Here is a 21,744-nt window from a genome sequence, read left to right as displayed (position 1 = left end):
GCAAGGTATGAGCCACAAGTAGAGATGTCCGATAATGGCTTTTTTGCCGATATCCGATATTCCGATATTGTCCAACTCTTAATCACCGATTACGATATCAACCGATACCGATATATACAGTCGTGGAATTAACACATTATTATGCCTAATTTTGTTGTGATGCCCCGCTGGATGCATTAAACAATGTAACAAGGTTTTCCAAAATAAATCAACTCAAGTTATGGAAAAAAATGTCAACATGGCACTGCCATATTTATTATTGAAGTCACAAAGTGCATTATTTTTTTCAACATGCCTCAAAACAGCAGCTGGGAATTTGGGACATGCTCTCCCTGAGAGAGCATGAGGAGGTTGAGGTGGGCAGGGTTGGGAGGGGCGGGGTTGAGGTGGGGGGGTGTATATTGTAGCGTCCCGGAAGAGTTAGTGCTGCAAGGGCTTCTGGGTATTTGTTCTGTTGTGTTTATGTTGTGTTACGGTGCGGATGTTCTCCCGAAATGTGTTTGTCATTCTTGTTTGGTGTGGGTTCACAGTGTGGCGCATATTTGTAACAGTGTTAAAGTTGTTTATACGGCCACCCTCAGTGTGACCTGTATGGCTGTTGAACAAGTATGCGTTTGCATTCACTTGGATGTGTGAAAAGACGTAGATATTATGTGATTGGGCCGGCACGCAAAGGCAGTGCCTTTAAGGTTTATTGGCGCGCTGTACTTCTCCCTACGTCCGTGTACACAACGGCGTTTTAAAAAGTCATACATTTTAATTTTTGAAACCGATACCGATAATTTCCGATATTACATTTTAAAACATTTATCGGCCGATATTATCGGACATCTCTAGCCACAAGTGTTAATTTTTTTTATGATTAGCATTGAAAGGCACTGATTGGGATCTTGCAATCAAATGTTTCCAAAGAAATTGGCCAATAATGATCGGTGGCTGATGAATTGGAACACAGTGGCATCTTTTTCTCCGTGAGCAGTCATCTTTTCTCGACGCATCGATGAAAAGTACGTGACGTCAACGTATTTATGTCATCAATGACGTCTACAAATCGTCCCAGCCCTACTTCAGTCGCCATTGTTGACAATAACTTGCTACACACAGGAAGCTAATCAGCAAGAGTTGCAGTTGCTCACTCAGGAAAACACTGCCCTCTAGCGTTTTGGAAGAGAATTACAAGTCGATTGACGTTTCAGTTCGATATTGTTTAGTTCAGTGTTTTTCAACCTTTTTTGAGCCAAGGCACATTTTCTGCGTTGAAAAAATCCGGAGGCACACCACTAAAATCACTAAAAAACGAAACTCAGATGACAGTAAAAAGTCCTTGTCACAATTGTTGGATATGACTTTAAACCATAACCAAGCATGCATCACTACAGCTCTTGTCTCAAAGTAGGTGTACTGTCACCACCTGTCACATCACACCCTGAATTATTTGGACTTTTTTGCTGTTTTCCTATGTGTAGTGTTTTAGTTCTTGTCTTGCGCTCATATTTTGGTGGCTTTTCCTCTTTTTTTTGGTATTTTCCTGTAGCAGTTCCATGTCTTCCTTTGAGCGATATTTCCCGCATCTACTTTGTTTTAGCAATCAAGAATATTGCAGTTGCTTTTATCCTTCTTTGTGGGGACATTGTTGATTGTCATGTCATGTTCGGATGTACATTGTGGACGCCATCTTTGCTCCGCAGTAAGTCTTTGCTGTCGTCCAGCATTCTGTTTTTCTTTACTTTGGAGCCAGTTCAGTTCTAGTTTCGTTCTGCATAGCCTTCCCTAAGCTTCAATGCCTTTTCTTAGGGGCACTCACCTTTTTTTAAATTTTTGGTTTAAGCATTAGACACCTTTTTACCTGCACACTGCCTCCCACTGTTTACGACATCTACAAAGCAATTAGCTACCGACTGCCACCTACTGATATGGAAGAGTATTACACGATTATTCTGCCGAGCTCTAGACAGCACCGACACTCAACAACAACACATCATTTGCAGACTATCATTACTGGTTTGCAAAAAAATACTTTTTAAACCCAAATAGGTGAATTTAGATAATCTCCCACGGCACACCAGACTGTATCTCACGGCACACTAATGGTTTAAAAACACTGGTTTAGTTAAGTTAAAGTTAAACACACACTCGGTGAATATACTCTTTGCATTTGACCTATCCCCTTGTTCCACCCCCTGGGAGGTGAGGGGAGCAGTGAGCAGCAGCGGTGGCCGCACCCGGGAATAATTTTTGGTGATTTAACCCCCAATTCCAACCCTTGATGCTGAGTGCCAAGCAGGGATGTAATGGGTCCCATTTTTATAGTCTTTGGTATGACTGGGCCGGGGTTTGAACTCACGACCTACCGATCTCAGGGCGGACACTCTAACCACAAGGCCACTGAGCAGGCTTTAGTCCAGGAAGGGGCAGTTGATTGTTTCTGCTCGCCAACACATGATTTCCACAAAAACATGTTGTTTCTCCTCATGATTAAAGCATTTCAGTCCCATTTACGTCAATTTCCGTGAGATTCTCCACTTCACAGTAGATTTGTTTGGCCAATTTTGGGATTCTATCTGTGCCGTTAGCACGGAAATCATTTGGCTCTACTTTGCCTCACCATATGTGTATGATCAGAACACTCCAAACTGATTAGTAACAAAGAAAAAACCTGTAACCCAAGAAAAACATGCGCTCTGAACCGTGTCTGTTCAACCGAAAGGTTCAGATGTATTTCATAAATAATCCCTAATCCGAACCGTGGATTTTGTGAGATGTTCGACCCCAAGCACACGCAGAACCTACCAAGTTCTTTCTCGACTTCAACCAGCTCTTTCTTTTTTTCCTCGATTTCTCGCTGCTTGGTGTTCATCTCAGCAGATTGTTTCCGATGATCCTCGAGTTCTTCCTGTGCGTCCAACTTGTTCTGCACAGCCGAGCTGTACCTTCTGAGCAGCTCTAGAGCGGGAAAAGAAGACGTGAGCATGGAATTAAGTCCAACCCCCGCAATTTCCCTGCACAGTGTGACCAATCATCAACATTTTTGCCAATAAACTTTGTCCTAGCAGCACTCAAACGCAACGCAAATGTCTAACCCAAACCTGGGCAAATTACGGCCCTCCGAACAATTCTAATTAATTTTTTTTAGACCTTTACCATCAAAACTAAGCCCGCCATTATGGCATGCAGTGTTGTTTTCAAATTACAGTAAATATTCAACTATACCAGGGGTCGGCAACCCGCGGCTCTAGAGCCGCATGCGGCTCTTTAGCGCCGCCCTAGTGTCTCTCTGGAGCTTTTTCAAAAAATGTATAAAAAATGGAAAAAGATGAGGGGGAAAAAAATCAATTTTTGTTTTAATATGGTTCTGTAGGATGACACAAACCTCCCTAATTGTTACAAAGCACACTGTTTATATTAAACATGCCTCACTGATTCGAGTATTTGGCGAGCGCCGTTTTGTCCTACTAATTTTGGCGGTCCTTGAACTTACCGTAGTTTGTTTACATGTATTACTTACTTCGACTTTCTAGGACGTGTTTTATGCCACTTATTTTTCTGTCTCATTTTGTCCACCAAACTTTTAAGGTTGTGCATGAAAGGTGAGTTTTGTTGATGTTTTTGACTTGTGTGGAGTGCTAATCAGACATATTTGGTCACTGCATGACTGCAAGCTAATTGATGCTAATAGGCTATTTAGGCTAGCTATATGTACATATTGCATCATTATGCCTCATTTGTAGCTATATTTGAGGTCATTTAGTTTCCTTTAAGTCCTCTTAATTCCATGACACACTATCTGTATGTAATATGGCTTTTAATTTTTTGCGGCTCCAGACAGATTTGTTTTTGTATTTTTGGTCCAATATGGCTCTTTCAACATTTTGGGTTGCCGACCCCTGAACTATACAAAGTATTTCAATGGTTGGAATCTGCGCTTTTGAGTGATATATGAGTTATTATGGTCAACTAGGTCACAGCAGCTCATGCAAAGCACCAAGCAGTGTGGGCAGGTGTCAGGGACAGACGCGAAAGCAGATTTTTACGACAAAGTTTTGCAGAACAGTGATATTATATCAGATTGTAGATGTTTTCTACCCTTTGCGTTCATATTTTGCTGTGTGAAAGATGGTTGTGAAATAAGTAAAAAGAGGAGCGAGGTTCATATGCTGTTAATATTTACTGTTTTATCGTTCGTAGTTAAAGGGGAACATTATCACCAGACCTATGTAAGCGTCAATATATACCTTGATGTTGCAGAAAAAAGACCATATATTTTTTTAACCGATTTCCGAACTCTAAATGGGTGAATTTTGGCGAATTAAACGCCTTTCTAATATTCGCTCTCGGAGCGATGACGTCACAACGTGGCGTCACATCGGGAAGCAATCCGCCATTTTCTCAAACACCGAGTCAAATCAGCTCTGTTATTTTCCGTTTTTTCGACTGTTTTCCGTACCTTGGAGACATCATGCCTCGTCGGTGTGTTGTCGGAGGGTGTAACAACACGAACAGGGACGGATTCAAGTTGCACCAGTGGCCCAAAGATGCGAAAGTGGCAAGAAATTGGACGTTTGTTACGCACACTTTACCGACGAAAGCTATGCTACGACAGAGATGGCAAGAATGTGTGGATATCCTGCGACACTCAAAGCAGATGCATTTCCAACGATAAAGTCAAAGAAATCTGCCGCCAGACCCCCATTGAATCTGCCGGAGTGTGTGAGCAATTCAGGGACAAAGGACCTCGGTAGCACGGCAAGCAATGGCGGCAGTTTGTTCCCGCAGACGAGCGAGCTAAACCCCCTATCGATCCTAGCCTGCTGACATCAACTCCAAAACTGGACGGATCAGCTTTCAGGAAAAGAGCGCAGATGAGGGTATGTCTACAGAATATATTAATTGATGAAAATTGGGCTGTCTACACTCTCAAAGTGCATGTTGTTGCCAAATGTATTTCATATGCTGTAAACCTAGTTCATAGTTGTTAGTTTATTTCTATGGACATTCTGAATGTCTCATTCAGTAAAAAAAAAAAAAAAAAAAAAAATCCATTCTTCTTTCAAGGTGGTCTGTCATAACATTTTTAGCATTCTATCAGACATTATTGTGAGTTTTTGTAGTAGTGTTCCTGCAAAAAGGGACCCACCTATACCGTACAGCAGATTTTTACAGCGACACACACACACACACACACACACACACACACACACACACACACACACACACACACACACACACACACACTCTTGTATTTGTTACCTTCTTGAGACCTCCAAAAAATGCCTACCTCTTTATATATCTAGATATATAAAGATTTGTATTTACAACATTAATAATATATACATACTAGGGATGTCCAATAATGGCTTTTTGCCGATATCCGTTATTCCGATATTGTCCAACTCTTTAATTACCGATACCGATATCAACCGATATATACAGTCGTGGAATTAACACATTATTATGCCTAATTTGGACAACCAGGTATGGTGAAGATAAGGTACTTTTAAAAAAAAATTAATAAAATAAAATAGGATAAATAAATTAAAATCATTTTCTTGAATAAAAAAGAAAGTAAAACAATATAAAAACAGTTACATAGAAATGAGTAATTAATGAAAATGAGTAAAATTAACTGTTAAAAGTTAGTACTATTAGTGGACCAGCAGCACGCACAATCATGTGTGCTTACGGACTGTATCCCTTGCAGACTGTATTGATATATATTGATATATAATGTAGGAACCAGAATATTAATAACAGAAAGAAACAACCCTTTTGTGTGAATGAGTGTAAATGGGGGAGGGAGGTTTTTTGGGTTGGTGCACTAATTGTAAGTGTATCGTGTGTTTTTTATGTTGATTTAATAAAAAAATAAAAAAATAATAAAAAAACAAAAAACGATACCGATAATAAAAAAAACGATACCGATAATTTCCGATATTACATTTTAACGCATTTATCGGCCGATATTATTGGCAGGCCGATATTATCGGCCATCTCTAATACATACTAATGTATATTAGTAATGTAATTATTAATATATACATACTACATAATAATATATACATACTATGCAAATATAAAAAAGGTAAGCTTTTAGTTTTTTTTTTTGTTTGTAATTGGTTTTTAATCTTCATTATTTACTTAAAGGTATTACAGTATGTTCCTATATACATATATATATATATATATATATATATATATTTAAATTAATTTTGGCCAAAGGGGGCGCATTTCAAATTCTTACACACACATGTTGGCCAGAAGGGGAGCACTTGTTATTACATATGTTGGCCAGAGAGGGAGCACTTTTAAAAGCGACACAGTCAATTTGACAAATCTCTCCTTTCTGGGACCACCCTCATTTGGATAGATTTCACCCCCAGCGGTGCAAATGAGACAATCTCTATTAGATGCAATGGTTTTCCGTATTGGGACCATGATGTCGGTCCTAACTTGTTCAACGGTCCTCATATGGAAAGTACTTTTCCTTGTTGAATTTTCAAGAAGGGTAGAAATACAAGAACACTAGGGGTGTAACGGTACGTGTATTTGTATTGAACAGTTTCGGTACGGGGGTTTCGGTTCGGTTCGGAGGTGTACCGAACGAGTTTCCACACGGACATATTAAGTAGCGCACCGCACGTTGTGTAAACAATGCACACCGAGGCACAACACACGGCATGCTAGCAGCGACCGGGCTAGGACAACATATAAAAGCCAGACCTGGAAGACATTGGGAACACTTTGGCTGCGCGATACAACAATGGAGGACGGAGGTTTGCCGACATTGTTCAGCATCTGCTTCTGACAACACGTCGAACATGCTAACCCATTTGAAGTGTCACCACCGCATTCAGGCAGCCTCTCCTCAGCGAGTCAGGCAGGGCTAAAGCAATAACAAATGTTTTTATAGCAGCAGATTTAAAGGCCTACTGAAACCCACTACTACCGACCACGCAGTCTGATAGTTTGTATATCAATGATGAAATCTTAACATTGCAACACATGCCAATACGGCCGGGTTAGCTTACTAAAGTGCAATTTTAAATTTCGTGCAAAATATCCTGCTGAAAACGTCTCGGTATGATGACGTCTGCGCGTGACGTCACGGATTGTAGAGGACATTTTGGGACAGCATGATGGCCAGCTATTAAGTCGTCTGTTTTCATCGCAAAATTCCACAGTATTCTGGACATCTGTGTTGGTGAATCTTTTGCAATTTGTTCAATGAACAATGGAGACAGCAAAGAAGAAAGCTTCAGGTGGGAAGCGGTGTATTTCGGCAGGTGTTGTGCTGGACAATGCACCACCGCCGTAGAATGCACCCCCTGACTGTTGGGATAACACCCGGATAACACAGCCAGTGTTTCATTGTTTAAATTCCCGAAAGATGACAGTCAAGCTTTACCATTGGCCTGTGGAGAACTGGGACAACAGAGACTCTTACCAGGAGGACTTTGAGTTGGATACGCAGACACGGTACCGTGAGTACGCATGCAGCTGCGGCTTCCAAACATTTGATCGCTTGCTCGTACGTGCGTGCCGCTATGTGCATGTCACGTATGTAACTTTGGGGACTTTGGGGAAATATATGTGCTGTATGAACTTTGGGGAGGTGAACGGTACTTTGGGCTGTGGGATTGAGTGTGTTGTGCAGGTGTTTGAGTTGTATTGGCGGGTTATATGTATGGATGGGAGGGGGGAGGTGTTTGTTATGCGGGATTAATTTGTGGCATATTAAATATAAGCCTGGTTGTGTTGTGGCTAATAGAGTATATATATGTCTCGTGTTTATTTACTGTTTTAGTCATTCCCAGCTGAATATCAGGTGCCACCCGCCTCTCACAGCATCTTCCCTATCTGAATCGCTCCCAATGCCCTCTAGTCCTTCACTCTCACTTTCCTCATCCACGAATCTTTCATTCTCGCTCAAATTAATGGGGAAATTGTCGCTTTCTCAGTCCGAATCGCTCTCACTGCTGGTGGCCATGATTATAAACAATGTGCGGATGTGAGGAGCTCCACAACCTGTGACATCACGCGAATATCGTCTGCTCAAGGCTTTTTTATCAGCGACCAAAAGTTGCAAACTTTATCGTCGTTGTTCTCTACTAAATCCTTTCAGCAAAAATATGGCAATATCGCGAAATGATCAAGTATGACACATAGAATGGTCCTACTATCCCCGTTTAAATAAGAAAATCGCATTTCAGTAGGCCTTTAAGTCCATATTGCATTAAAAACTAGATTTTGACCTACTTCTATGGTGGAAGAACAATGAGCCCATATATCCTCTTACTGCCAAGTTAACCAGGCTGGGGGGGGGAAAGAAAAGTTAATCTGAGGCTGAGTTGACCTGAAACTGTTTAATGTTGCACTTTTTATATGTAGAAGAAAAGTTTTGTCATTGTATTTAATCTGAGCAACAACTTGAGGCAGTTTAATGTTGATTAACATGGACCCCGACTTAAACAAGTTGAAAAACGTATTCGGGTGTTACCATTTAGTGGTCAATTGTACGGAATATGTACTGTACTGTGCAATCTACTAATAAAAGTTTCATTCAATCAATCAAAAAAAGTACTTTATATGTAGAAAGGTTTTTGTTAAGAAACCATTCTGAGCCTTATCTTATTTAGTTTTTATTTTATATATGTTGACCACATTAACCCTGGCAATGGACCCTGTGTGTATATGTATGTTATGCCATTGTTTGTAAATTTGGTAAATAAATAACCAAAAAAATCTATATCTTGTTGTTTTCTTACTGAACCGAAAATGAACCAAACCGTCGTGACCTCTAAACCGAGGTATGTTCCGAACCAAAATTTTTGTGTACCGTTACACCCCTAAAGAACACACACAAACACATTTATATATACACACACACACAGATATCCATACATATACAGACATGTTGGGGCGATGTGGCTCAGTTGATAGAATTTAAGGGTTCCAGGTTCGATTCCCTTCCGCCATACTACATTGTGAATACACTAAGCCTGCATTCACACTTTATGAATAAAGAGTATATTGCAAATAACTTTAGTCAGCATATGTATATCTTACAAAAGTGAGTACACCCATCAACCATTTTTACGACAGTACATATTTTTAAGGGGTAAAATTAATATGTAATGTTCTTTAACATTATTTGTATTGTTTACTCATCTTCAGTATGAATGATTTTTTAACTGTGAAAGTTTTTTCTTTGTTTTTTGGCATATATGATGTATAGTATTTTCCTTGCAGTAATTCATGAGTACTTTGTTGTGGCTAATAAAGCCATTTTGCACATTTCTGTGTGCCATGTTGGTCAGATGCTCTTTGTTTAAATGTGTTAATTGATTACTTTCTCTTCAGCAATTTTACCTTTTGTAATTACAGAAGGAAAAACACAGCAATTTACTGCAACCGAGACAATGCACTTTCTATTGCAATTTTTGGGACAACTTATGCAAATTCAGGCATCTCATAAAAGGATCATGAGATCCTAGAGGGACAAGAATGACAAACACATTTCGGGAGAACATCCGCACCGTAACACAACAGAACAAATACCCAGAACCCTTTGCAGCAATAACTCTTCCGGGACGCTAAGGTGTGTGTGTGTGTGTGAGGGGGGGGAGGGGTTAGTTAGTTAGTGCTGCAAAGGGTTCTGGGTATTTGTTCTGTTGTGTTTATGTTGTGTTACGGTGCGGATGTTCTCCTGGAATGTGTTAGTCATTCTTGTTTGGTGTGGATTCACAGTGTGGCGCATATTTGTAACAGTGTTAAAGTTGTTTATACGGCCACCCTCAGTGTAACCTGTATGGCTGTTGATCAAGTATGCGTTGCATTCACGTGTGTGCGTACAGAAGCCGCACATATCTTGTGACTGGGCCAGCACGTTGTTAGAATGGATGAAAAGCGGACGTGACGACAACTCGTAGAGGACGTCAGAGGCAGTCCCCCAAGACAGTGGTCCGGGTGGAATACGAGCGATTGGTTGCCCCAGGAGATTTTCGGGAGGGGCAATTCCCGGGAAATTCGGGAGGGTTGGCAAGTATGCTCTACCGACGTGTGCACACAGTTTGCTGAAAAACTCAGTGTACTCGGCGCTGAGTTAAGCCGGCGATTTGGCGACTTTGATGGTCAGAAATGTAGATTTGAACTTCTTAGTAATCCCTTCGCAGTTGATGTGGAAAAAGCACCAATTAACCTCCAAATGGAGCTGATTGAACTCCAGTGTGATGACACGCTGAAGTCAAAGTATGATGCTGTTGGCGCCGCACAGTTTCCACAATTCATCCCTGACACAATGCCTCAACTCCGCACCCAAGCTGCTCAAACTGGTCCAGGTTCGGCAGCGCTTATCTATGTGAGCAACTTTTCTCCTCAATGAAGATGACGAAACGTCTCACAGGATACGTCTGACTGATTCGATAATGAAGGTTGCCTCAGCTCAAAGCCTGAGCCCCGACATTAATGAACTAGCATCCAAGAAAAGATGGCAGGTATCTGGCTTGGGCACATCAGATTAGATCAGTGTGTTGCAAACTGAGCAGTTTAAAGTCCTGAATGGTTGGTTTATTCATTGTTATTTTATTTTCAAATTTATTAGCCTGTGGAAAAAGTTAATGTTGATATTTACCTCAGAAGGCTGCAAATAGAAAAGAGGCATTCCATTTTTATTTAAATTGTATTTGATATGCCATTGATATTGTTTAATTATTATTATTATTATTTGAAACTCAATTTTGCATGTCATTATAAAGTTATATAAGCCTTGCTTGTTCAATATTCAATGCAAACTTGTTTGGGTCCCTATTAAAAGGTTAATTTGTTCAACCTTGGCCCGCGGCTTTGTTCAGTTTTACATTTTGGCCCCCTCTGTATTTGAGTTTGACACCACTGCCTTAAAACATTGCAATCTTTGCCGCAACTTTTTGAAATTGCTGCCACAAAATCAGGCATTTTAGGCCGCAAATATCACAAAAAGAGCCTGCGAAATCCTGGAGAGACTGGTAATAATAAGAACAAGGTCGAATCTTACCTATTTCCTCCTTCAGAATGTGAAAGTTATTTGAGAGGGGGGCCCCGAACACTTGTAGATTGGCAATTGGGGGGGCTTTGTTCTGGGCACCTCCAAACTTGCCCTTCATGCTCACGCGGTCGCCCTGTCTGGTCAGGATGCTGGGGCAGTGGATTTGATGTTGGACCAACTGGAAGCGAAAGGAGATTATTCAGAGGCAAAATAACTGCTGTGGCATCACCAAAAGAAGGCGGCACTCACGATTTGTCTGTAGTTGGTTGCAGAGTTCAAATCGTCCATCAAAATTGTGTCCCCCAGGAAATTCTTGAACACTGCAAGGAACAACAAGTTTGTAATTGTGCTGCCATTACAGTTTACAAGTGACGGGTAAAGAACATAGGTGCTGCAACAAAATTGATTGCCATCCGAATCATTACGTCATTTTGTATTAGTGTTCCTGAAAAAAAAGGGACCCAAGCACCTGTACTGTACAGCAGATTTTTACAGCTATACTTCCACACATATATATACAAACATATATATACAAACACACATATATATATATATATATATATATATATATATACATATATATATATTAGAGATGCGCGGATAGGCAATTATTTCATCCGCAACCGCATCAGAAAGTCGTCAACCATCCGCAATCCACCCGATCTAACATTTGATCAGAACCGCATCCGCCCGCCATCCGCCCGCACCCGCCCGTTGTTATATATCTAATATAGACGATGCAAAGCATTAGTGAGGTTATAAAGCTTTTGCCTGTTAAAGAAAGGAGACTGATCCAATGCAGCACAGACATTCGCGTGCCACGCTGTCACGACCCAGACGCACACCAGTGCGCAATCATATGGGAGCCGCGCTGAGCGCACCTCCAAGCGCGTCTCGCTGCCGGCGACGGCCGGGTATATGGGCCCGACGCTCCAGCGCCATCCATTTTCAGGGCTAGTTGATTCGGCAGGTGGGTTGTTACACACTCCTTAGCGGGTTCCAACTTCCATGGCCACCGTCCTAGCTGCTGTCTATATCAACCAGGGTGAGCCCCACCCCTTTCGTGAGCGCACTGCGCGCGGAGTGACCCCTGTTACGCGCCCCCGGCAACAGGGGTGGCGGGCAGGTAAGCTGCACGGGCGGAGCGCGCGGAGTGACCCCTGTTACTAGCCCTCGGCCACGGGGGTGGCGGGCAGGTAAGCTGCTTACCTGCTGCGCGTGACGCCGGCCGCGGCGAAGGCGGACGAGGCGGGGTGTCGGTGCGGTGGGCGCGGTGGTGACCCTGGACGTGCGTCGGGCCCTTCTCGCGGATCGCCTCAGCTACGGCTCCCGGTGGGGCCCTCTCGGGGGTAGGGGCTACGGTCCCGGACCCCGGCGAGGCGTCCCTTCTCCGCTCCGTAAAAGTGTCCATCTCTTTTTTTTTTTTTCTTCTGTTGTGGCATATGCTGCAGGTGCCTGCTCGTTTTTCGTATGTGGGTAACAACATTTAACTATGTATATATATTTCCGAATTGGTTTAACTGCCACCCGCCTGAATCTATTTAAAATCTAATTTTTTTTTATAATTTGAACCACCCGACCCGCGGATAAAATCTAATTTTTTTTAATTTCATCCGCCCGATCCGCGGATAATCCGCGGACTCCGCGGTTGTGCCCGCAAACCGCGCATCTCTAATATATATATATATATGTATGTATATATATATATATATATATATATATATATATATATATATATATATATATATATATATATATATATATATATATATATATAAACATATATACATATATATATATATATATATATATTATATATACATATACATATATATATATATATATATATATATATATATATATATATATATATAAAATATATACATATATATATATATATAATATATATATATATATATACATACAGCAGTGACGTGCAGTCACTAGAGGCAGGTGAGGCAGGGCCTCACCTGCCATCATGGAAAGAAAAAAAATGTAAAAAGAAAAAAAATTAATTAAATTGTTTCTTTATCCAGTGATTATACTATAGAGTTATTTTCCATTTAACTTCACCAGTTTTAGATTATTTTTATTCAAAATCGCTGAATTTTCACATTTGCCGTTCAAATACTGAGAAGAGACGGTGCGGTGAACAGCAGCCTGTTGAGGCACGTCACTCAGTGCCTCAACATGGGTTCCGGACTCGGCTAACTGCTGGCCTGCTGTGCAGTGAGACTGTATTGTAGAGATGCGCGAATAGGCAATTATTTCATCCGCAACCGCATCACAAAAGTCGTCAACCATCCGCATTCACCCGAACCAACATTTTATCAAAACCACACCCGCCCGCACCCGCCCGTTGTTATATATCTAATATAGACGATGCAAGCATATTAGTGAGGTTATAAAGCTTTTGCCTGTTAAAGAAAGGAGACTGATCCAATGCAGCAGAGACATTCAATGCGTGCCACGCATTAATATATCTTGGCCACGCATTAGTGGCTAAGATATATTAATGCGTGATAATATTATTTATCATTATTATAATATTATTGTCATTTCCATTAAGAAAGTGTTGACTATTGTTGTCAATGCCCTCAGATCAGGAGTGCGTTCCTCACACTTTGTGTGCGCAGTTGCAGCAAGCAGAACGAGGCTTTTAAGAAGTTAAAAAAATGTTTTAGAAAGACTCGGCCTATATTTTCGTGAGGTAAAAAAATTTTCTGAATTTATTTCAATGAATATTAACTTGTTAACGTTATAATGCTCAAATAGGGACGAGGGCGGGGTGCACAGTGAAACAGTGAACAATTTTGCGACAAAGATGAACCTTTATTGATTGATCTGCAGCCATGACAAAATATCAGACAATCTCCATTGTCAACGACAGGCAGGAAAATAAAGATAAACACATAGCCTATGTTGTAGGCGTAGGCTCATACGTTTTTAAGTTGAAATAAAAAAATAAATAAAAAATGTGCCTCATAAGCCTTAGGCTGTCAATCACGCGCGCAAACTTAAATTATACAATAACATATGTATGTCATCTCTATTTAAACAAAAATAAATTAAATAAATAATAATAACAAATTACCTGCAACTTATTGGCCAAGGCAAATAGCTGAAGGGGGGAAATCAAACCCATCAGGCTGCACTTTATCATCAAACTTGAATTATAATGAAAATAGACGGTCGCGACAAACAAAGCAGGCTAAATAGCCTTACATTGTCGCCAATCGGAGATGCGCTTCACTTGAAAGCGAGGCCAAATAATTAACACACAGTAGTATATCTCGAATAGAAAAAAAACACAATAAACAACGCAATTGCCTTAATTCCTTTGCATTGTAGTGCGCCCAAACAACACGTAACCATCAAAATTATTTAGCTGACCGAACTCAATATAGGTTAGACATGGGCTTATTTGGTATAGCCTATAGGTAACGTAGACTAATTCGTTTAACATATCCAACCGTATGTCTACTTACTTTTTTTTTTGTTAGCACTATGCAGGAATAAAATGGCATCTACAGTGCCAGGATTCATGTGAGAGCGCCTGGCCTCTAAAATGCGCCTTGCTGCGCTGAAGGAGCGCTCACTTGCGGCACTTGTTGCTGGGACGCGGTGCCTGATTAATAATTGACTGTTTCAAAGAGTGCTGCTCGTTTTTCGTATGTGGGTAATAACATTTAACTATGTATATATATTTCCGAATTGGTTCAACCGCCAACCGCCCGCATCTATTTAAAATCTATTTTTACCCGCCCGACTCGCGGTTTATCCACGGACTCCGCGGTTGTGTCCGCAAACCGCGCATATCTACTGTATTGCTATATGAACTATATTATACATTTCCATAGTTTAGTTAGCTGAGTTATATAATGTACAGTGTATTTTGTCAACAACTCTATGTGTGTAACGTATTTCTTGTGCTGAGCGATCATAAAACGGCTGCAAAAGACGCACTGGCTGAGGCTCCAGTAACCCCGCCTCCTGCACCCCCGCCATAGAATTGTTATATCAACTAAAGCCCACACTTAAACTTTCCACGTGCAAGATTGAATCTATTTAAAAAAGTTATTTCAAAAGAAGCCAAAAAGTGCAAAAACAATAATGTTCGTGTTGGAGGAGTTGTGAATGACTGCAGGGCCACAACATTAGGTACACCTGCAGACTGCAGGTGTATCTAATTCACAACTCCTCCAAGACGAACATTATTGTTTTTGCACTTTTTGGCTTCTTATTAAATAACTTTTGTAACCTATTTTCATGGGCTTTTCTCTTTGTGATGTTAAGTTCCTGCTATGCGCTGTTATACAGTATATGCCTTGAGCTCTTATTTTGAAGGCGCTAAGAGCGGAAATGATGTGACACGGAGTGGAGCGGAGGTTTTTGAAAGAAGGTAAATAAAGTGGTCCTCGTGTAAACTGGAGTCTCCGTGTTTATTTTGTAGTTTCATACAGTATAGGCGACATTTATAAACCCTCGGTCACACTTTTTTAAATAGATTCAATCTTGCACGTGGAAAGTTTAAGTGAGGGCTTTAGTTGTGGACTTCATTTATAAGTAAAGGTAAGACCATAATAACGTTTTTTTAATTAAATGTGCTTTTTTGTGTGCTACAGTTTGTATGTGTAAAGTTAAAGTTAAGTTAAAGTACCAATGATTGTCACACACACACTAGATGTAATGAAATTTGTCCTCTGCATTTGACCAATCCCCTTGTTCACCCCCTGGGAGTTGAGGGGAGCAGTGGGCAGCAGCGGCGCCGCGCCCGGGAATCATTTTTGGTGATTTAACCCCCAATTCCAACCCTTGATGCTGAGTGCCAAGCAGGGAAGAATGCTGGTATGAGCTTTTAAACATAACCCGTTAACTGCTGCCAATCAAATGGTGAATAAGATACTCTTTAGGGTTCATATGTTTGTAAATCTGACTGTGATAAAGTCAGTGCCTCACCAGCCATCAACCTCACGTCACTGATATACAGTATATATATATATATATATATATATATATATATATATATATATATATATATATATATATATACATATACATATATACATATACATATATACATATACATATATACATATATATATACATATACATATATATATATACATATACATATATACAGGTAAAAGCCAGTAAATTTGAATATTTTGAAAAACTTGATTTATTTCAGTAATTGCATTCAAAAGGTGTAACTTGTACATTATATTTATTCATTGCACACAGACTGATGCATTCAAATGTTTATTTCATTTAATTTTGATGATTTGAAGTGGCAACAAATGAAAATCCAAAATTCCGTGTGTCACAAAATTAGAATATTACTTAAGGCTAATACAAAAAAGGGATTTTTAGAAATGTTGGCCAACTGAAAAGTATGAAAATGAAAAATATGAGCATGTACAATACTCAATACTTGATTGGAGCTCCTTTTGCCTCAATTACTGCGTTAATGCGGCGTGGCATGGAGTCGATGAGTTTCTGGCACTGCTCAGGTGTTATGAGAGCCCAGGTTGCTCTGATAGTGGCCTTCAACTCTTCTGCGTTTTTGGGTCTGGCATTCTGCATCTTCCTTTTCACAATACCCCACAGATTTTTTATGGGGCTAAGGTCAGGGGAGTTGGCGGGCCAATTTAGAACAGAAATACCATGGTCCGTAAACCAGGCACGGGTAGATTTTGCGCTGTGTGCAGGCGCCAAGTCCTGTTGGAACTTGAAATCTCCATCTCCATAGAGCAGGTCAGCAGCAGGAAGCATGAAGTGCTCTAAAACTTGCTGGTAGACGGCTGCGTTGACCCTGGATCTCAGGAAACAGAGTGGACCGACACCAGCAGATGACATGGCACCCCAAACCATCACCCAACCATGCAAATTTTGCATTTCCTTTGGAAATCGAGGTCCCAGAGTCTGGAGGAAGACAGGAGAGGCACAGGATCCACGTTGCCTGAAGTCTAGTGTAAAGTTTCCACCATCAGTGATGGTTTGGGGTGCCATGTCATCTGCTGGTGTCGGTCCACTCTGTTTCCTGAGATCCAGGGTCAACGCAGCCGTCTACCAGCAAGTTTTAGAGCACTTCATGCTTCCTGCTGCTGACCTGCTCTATGGAGATGGAGATTTCAAGTTCCAACAGGACTTGGCGCCTGCACACAGCGCAAAATCTACCCGTGCCTGGTTTACGGACCATGGTATTTCTGTTCTAAATTGGCCCGCCAACTCCCCTGACCTTAGCCCCATAGAAAATCTGTGGGGTATTGTGAAAAGGAAGATGCAGAATGCCAGACCCAAAAACGCAGAAGAGTTGAAGGCCACTATCAGAGCAACCTCGGCTCTCATAACACCTGAGCAGTGCCAGAAACTCATCGACTCCATGCCACGCCACATTAACGCAGTAATTGAGGCAAAAGGAGCTCCAACCAAGTATTGAGTATTGTACATGCTCATATTTTTCATTTTCATACTTTTCAGTTGGCCAACATTTCTAAAAATCCCTTTTTTGTATTAGCCTTAAGTAATATTCTAATTTTGTGACACACGGAATTTTGGATTTTCATTTGTTGCCACTTCAAATCATCAAAATTAAATGAAATAAACATTTGAATGCATCAGTCTGTGTGCAATGAATAAATATAATGTACAAGTTACACCTTTTGAATGCAATTACTGAAATAAATCAAGTTTTTCAAAATATTCTAATTTACTGGCTTTTACCTGTATATATACACACACACACACACACACACACACACACACACACACACACACACACACACACACACACACACACACACACACACACACACACACACACACACACACACACACACACACACACACACACACACACACACACACACACACACACACATACAGTCGCAATCAAAAGTTTACATACACTTGTAAAGGACACAATGTCATGGCTGTCTTGAGTTTCCAATAATTTCTACAACTCTTATTTTTTTGTGATAGAGTGATTGGAGCACATACTTGTTGGTCACAAAAAACATTCATGAAGTTTGGTTCTTCTATGAATTTATTATGGGTCTACTGAAAATATGAGCAAATCTGCTGGGTCAAAAGTATACATACAGCAATGTTAATATTTGCTTACATGTCCCTTGGCAAGTTTCACTGCAATAAGGCGCTTTTGGTAGCCATCCACAAGCTTCTGGTTGAATTTTTGACCACTCCTCTTGACAAAATTCATGCAGTTCAGCTAAATTTTCTGACATGGACTTGTTTCTTCAGCATTGTCCACACATTTAAGTCAAGACTTTGGGAAGGCCATTCTAAAACCTTCATTCTAGCCTGATTTAGCCATTCCTTTACCACTTTTGACGTGTGTTTGGGGTCATTGTCATGTTGGAACACCCAACTGCGCCCAAGACCAAACCTCCGGGCTGATGATTTTAGATTGTCCTGAAGAATTTGGAGGTAATCCTCCTTTTTCACTGTCCCATTTGAAGCACCAGTTCCATTGGCAGCAAAACAGGCCCAGAGCATAATACTACCACCACCATACTTGACGGTAGGAATGGTGTACCTGGGATTAACGGCCTCACCTTTTCTCCTCCAAACATATTGCTGGGTATTGTGGCCAAAAGAGCTCAGTTTTTGTTTCATCTGACCATAGAACTTTCCTTAAGAAGTTATTATCTTTGTCCATGTGATGCCACCTACATTGGTTTAAATGTACCTTAAAGGCCTACTGAAACCCACTACTACCGACCACGCAGTCTGATAGTTTATATATCAATGATGAAACATTGCAACACATGCCAATACGGCCGGGTTAGCTTATTAAAGTGCAATTTTAAATTTCGCGCGAAATATCCTGCTGAAAACGTCTCAGTATGATGACGTCAGCGCGTGACGTCACGAATTGTAGAGGACATTTTGGGACAGCATGGTGGCCAGCTATTAAGTCGTCTGTTTTCATCGCAAAATTCCACAGTATTCTGGACATCTGTGTTGGTGAATCTTTTGTAATTTGTTCAATGAACAATGGAGACAGCAAAGAAGAAAGCTGTAGGTGGGAAGCGGTGTATTGCGGCCGGCTGCAGCAACACAAACACAGCCGGTGTTTCATTGTTTACATTCCCGGAAGATGACAGTCAAGCTTTACCATTGGCCTGTGGAGAACTGGGACAACAGAGACTCTTACCAGGAGAACTTTGAGTTGGATACGCAGACACGGTACCGTGAGTACGCATGCAGCTGCGGCTTCCAAACATTTGATCGCTTGCCCGTACGTGCGTGCCGCTATGTGCATGTCACGTACGTAACTTTGGGGACTTTGGGGAAATATATGTGCTGTATGAACTTTGGGGAGGTGAACGGTACTTTGGGCTGTGGGATTGAGTGTGTTGTGCAGGTGTTTGAGTTGTATTGGCGGGTTATATGGACGGGAGGGGGGAGGTGTTTGTTATGCGGGATTAATTTGTGGCATATTAAATACAAGCCTGGTTGTGTTGTGGCTAATAGAGTATATATATGTCTTGTGTTTATTTACTGTTTTAGTCATTCCCAGCTGAATATCAGGTCCCACCCGCCTCTCACAGCATCTTCCCTATCTGAATCGCTCCCACTGCCCTCTAGTCCTTCACTCTCACTTTCCTCATCCACAAATCTTTCATCCTCGCTCAAATTAATGGGGAAATCGTCGCTTTCTCGGTCCGAATCGCTCTCGCTGCTGGTGGCCATGATTGTAAACAATGTGCAGATGTGAGGAGCTCCACAACCTGTGACGTCACGCGCACATCATCTGCTACTTCCGGTACAGGCAAGGCCAAAAGTTGCAAACCTTATCGTCGATGTTCTCTACTAAATCCTTTCAGCAAAAATATGGCAATATCGCGAAATGATCAAGTATGACACATAGAATGGACCTGCTATCCCCGTTTAAATAAGAAAATCGCATTTCAGTAGGCCTTTAAAGATGTAGATAATGGGTTTTACTTTGTAAAGCGCTTTGATTCACTAGAGAAATAGCGCTATATAAACATAATTCACTTCACATATACATATAAACACATATCTATACCTATATATATATATATATATATATATATATATATATATATATATATATATATATATATATATATATATACACACACACACACACTAGGGTTGTCCCGATACCAATATTTTGGTACGGGTACCAAAATGTCTTTCGATACTTTGATACTTTTCTAAATAAAGGGGACCACAAAAAAGACATTATTGGCTTTACCAAAAAATCTTACCGTACATTAAACATACAACTGTCTCTTTTTCTCGCTATTTAATTGCAACAAACACCTCGAGAAATGCACTTTCTATTGCAATTTCTGGAAGAACTTCTGCAAATTCAGGTATCTCATAAAAGGACCAAGAGATCCTAGAGCAGTGTTTTTCAACCTTTTTTGAGGCAAGGCACATTTTTTTCATAAAAAAAATACGGAGGCACACCACCAGCAGAAAAGGTTAAAAATTAAACTCCCCCAGTTTGTTGTTGTTTCCTGTGTAGTGCTTTAGTTCCTGTCTTGCGCTGTTATTTTGGTGGCCTTTCCTGTTTTGTTGGTGTTCTCCTGTAGCAGCTTCACGCCTTCCTTTGAGTGCTACTGCCCGCATCTGCTTTGTTTTCGCAATCAAGACTATTTAAGTTGTGCATACGCTATACTTCTTTGTGGGGACATTGTTGATTGTCATGTGATGTACGGATGTGCTTTGTGGATGCCGTCTTTGCTCCACACGCTGTAAGTTTTTGCTGTCGTCCAGCATTCTGGTTTTGTTGACTTTGTAACCAGTTCAGTTTTACTTTTGTTTTACATAGCCATCCCTATGCTTCAGTGCTTTTTCCTAGCGGGACTTGCCTTTTGTATTAATTTTTGATTTAAGCGTTACATACCTTTTTACCTGCACGCTGTCTCCCGCTGTGCTCTGCATATTGGGATTGCCAAGCTCTACACAGCGCAGGCACTAGACAACGGCACCTTATTATGATTATTGCTTTGCAAAAAATATTTTTTGGACCAATTAGGTGAAGTGGCATGATTTCCCACGGCACACCAGACAATATCTCAGGGCACACTAGTGTGCTGCGGCACAGTGGTTGAAAATCATTGTCCTAGAGCAGGGGTGTCAAACTCAAATACAGAGTGGGCCAAAATTTAACACTGAACAAAGCCGCGGGCCAAGGTTGAACAAATTAACCTTTTGAAAGGGACCCAAGCAAGGCTTATATAACTTGATAGTGACATGCAAAATCGAGTTTCAAATAACAATAATAATAATTAAAAATATCAATGGCATATCAAATACATTTTAAATAAAAAAATTGAATGCTTATTTTCTATTTGCAGCCTTCTGAGGTAAATATCAACATTAACTTTTTCCACAGGCTAATCAATTTGAAAATAAAATAACAATGAATAAACCAACCATTCAGGACTTTAAACTGCTCAGTTTGCAACACACTGATCTAATCTGATGTGCCCAAGCCAGATACCTGCCATATTTTCTGGGATGCTAGTTCATTAATGTCGGGGCTCAGGCTTTGAGCTGAGGCAACCTTCATTATCGAACGAAGGTGTTCATCAGTCATTATATCTCGTAGTCCGCCCGGACCACAGTCTTGGGGGCGTGCCTTAAAGGCACTGCCTTTAACGTTGACTACAAGCTGTCGTCACGTCTGCTTTTCATCTATTCTAACAACGTGCCGGCCC

At 40.8% G+C, this 21,744-nt stretch overlaps 1 protein-coding gene across 2 annotated transcripts in view; it reads right to left on the bottom strand.

Moving 5' to 3' along the window:
• Positions 1-21,744, bottom strand: part of smchd1 (structural maintenance of chromosomes flexible hinge domain containing 1) — a 142,102-nt gene that overhangs the window by 4,258 nt on the left and 116,100 nt on the right. Inside the window, exons 44-46 of one of the 2 annotated variants that reach the window (XM_061965755.2) lie at positions 11,270-11,340; positions 11,030-11,198; positions 2,791-2,943 (exon numbers count right to left, since the gene is read on the bottom strand). In XM_061965755.2, coding sequence (XP_061821739.1) covers positions 2,791-2,943; positions 11,030-11,198; positions 11,270-11,340 — 393 coding nt within the window. Of the gene's footprint in view, positions 1-2,790; positions 2,944-11,029; positions 11,199-11,269; positions 11,341-21,744 lie in introns of those variants that run through there. The other variant, XR_009815777.1, reaches the window with a different exon arrangement.

This window comes from Nerophis lumbriciformis, linkage group LG07 (genome assembly GCF_033978685.3).
Source record: "Nerophis lumbriciformis linkage group LG07, RoL_Nlum_v2.1, whole genome shotgun sequence".
Lineage (NCBI taxonomy): Eukaryota > Metazoa > Chordata > Actinopteri > Syngnathiformes > Syngnathidae > Nerophis > Nerophis lumbriciformis.
This window is presented reverse-complemented; position numbering and strand designations above follow the sequence as displayed.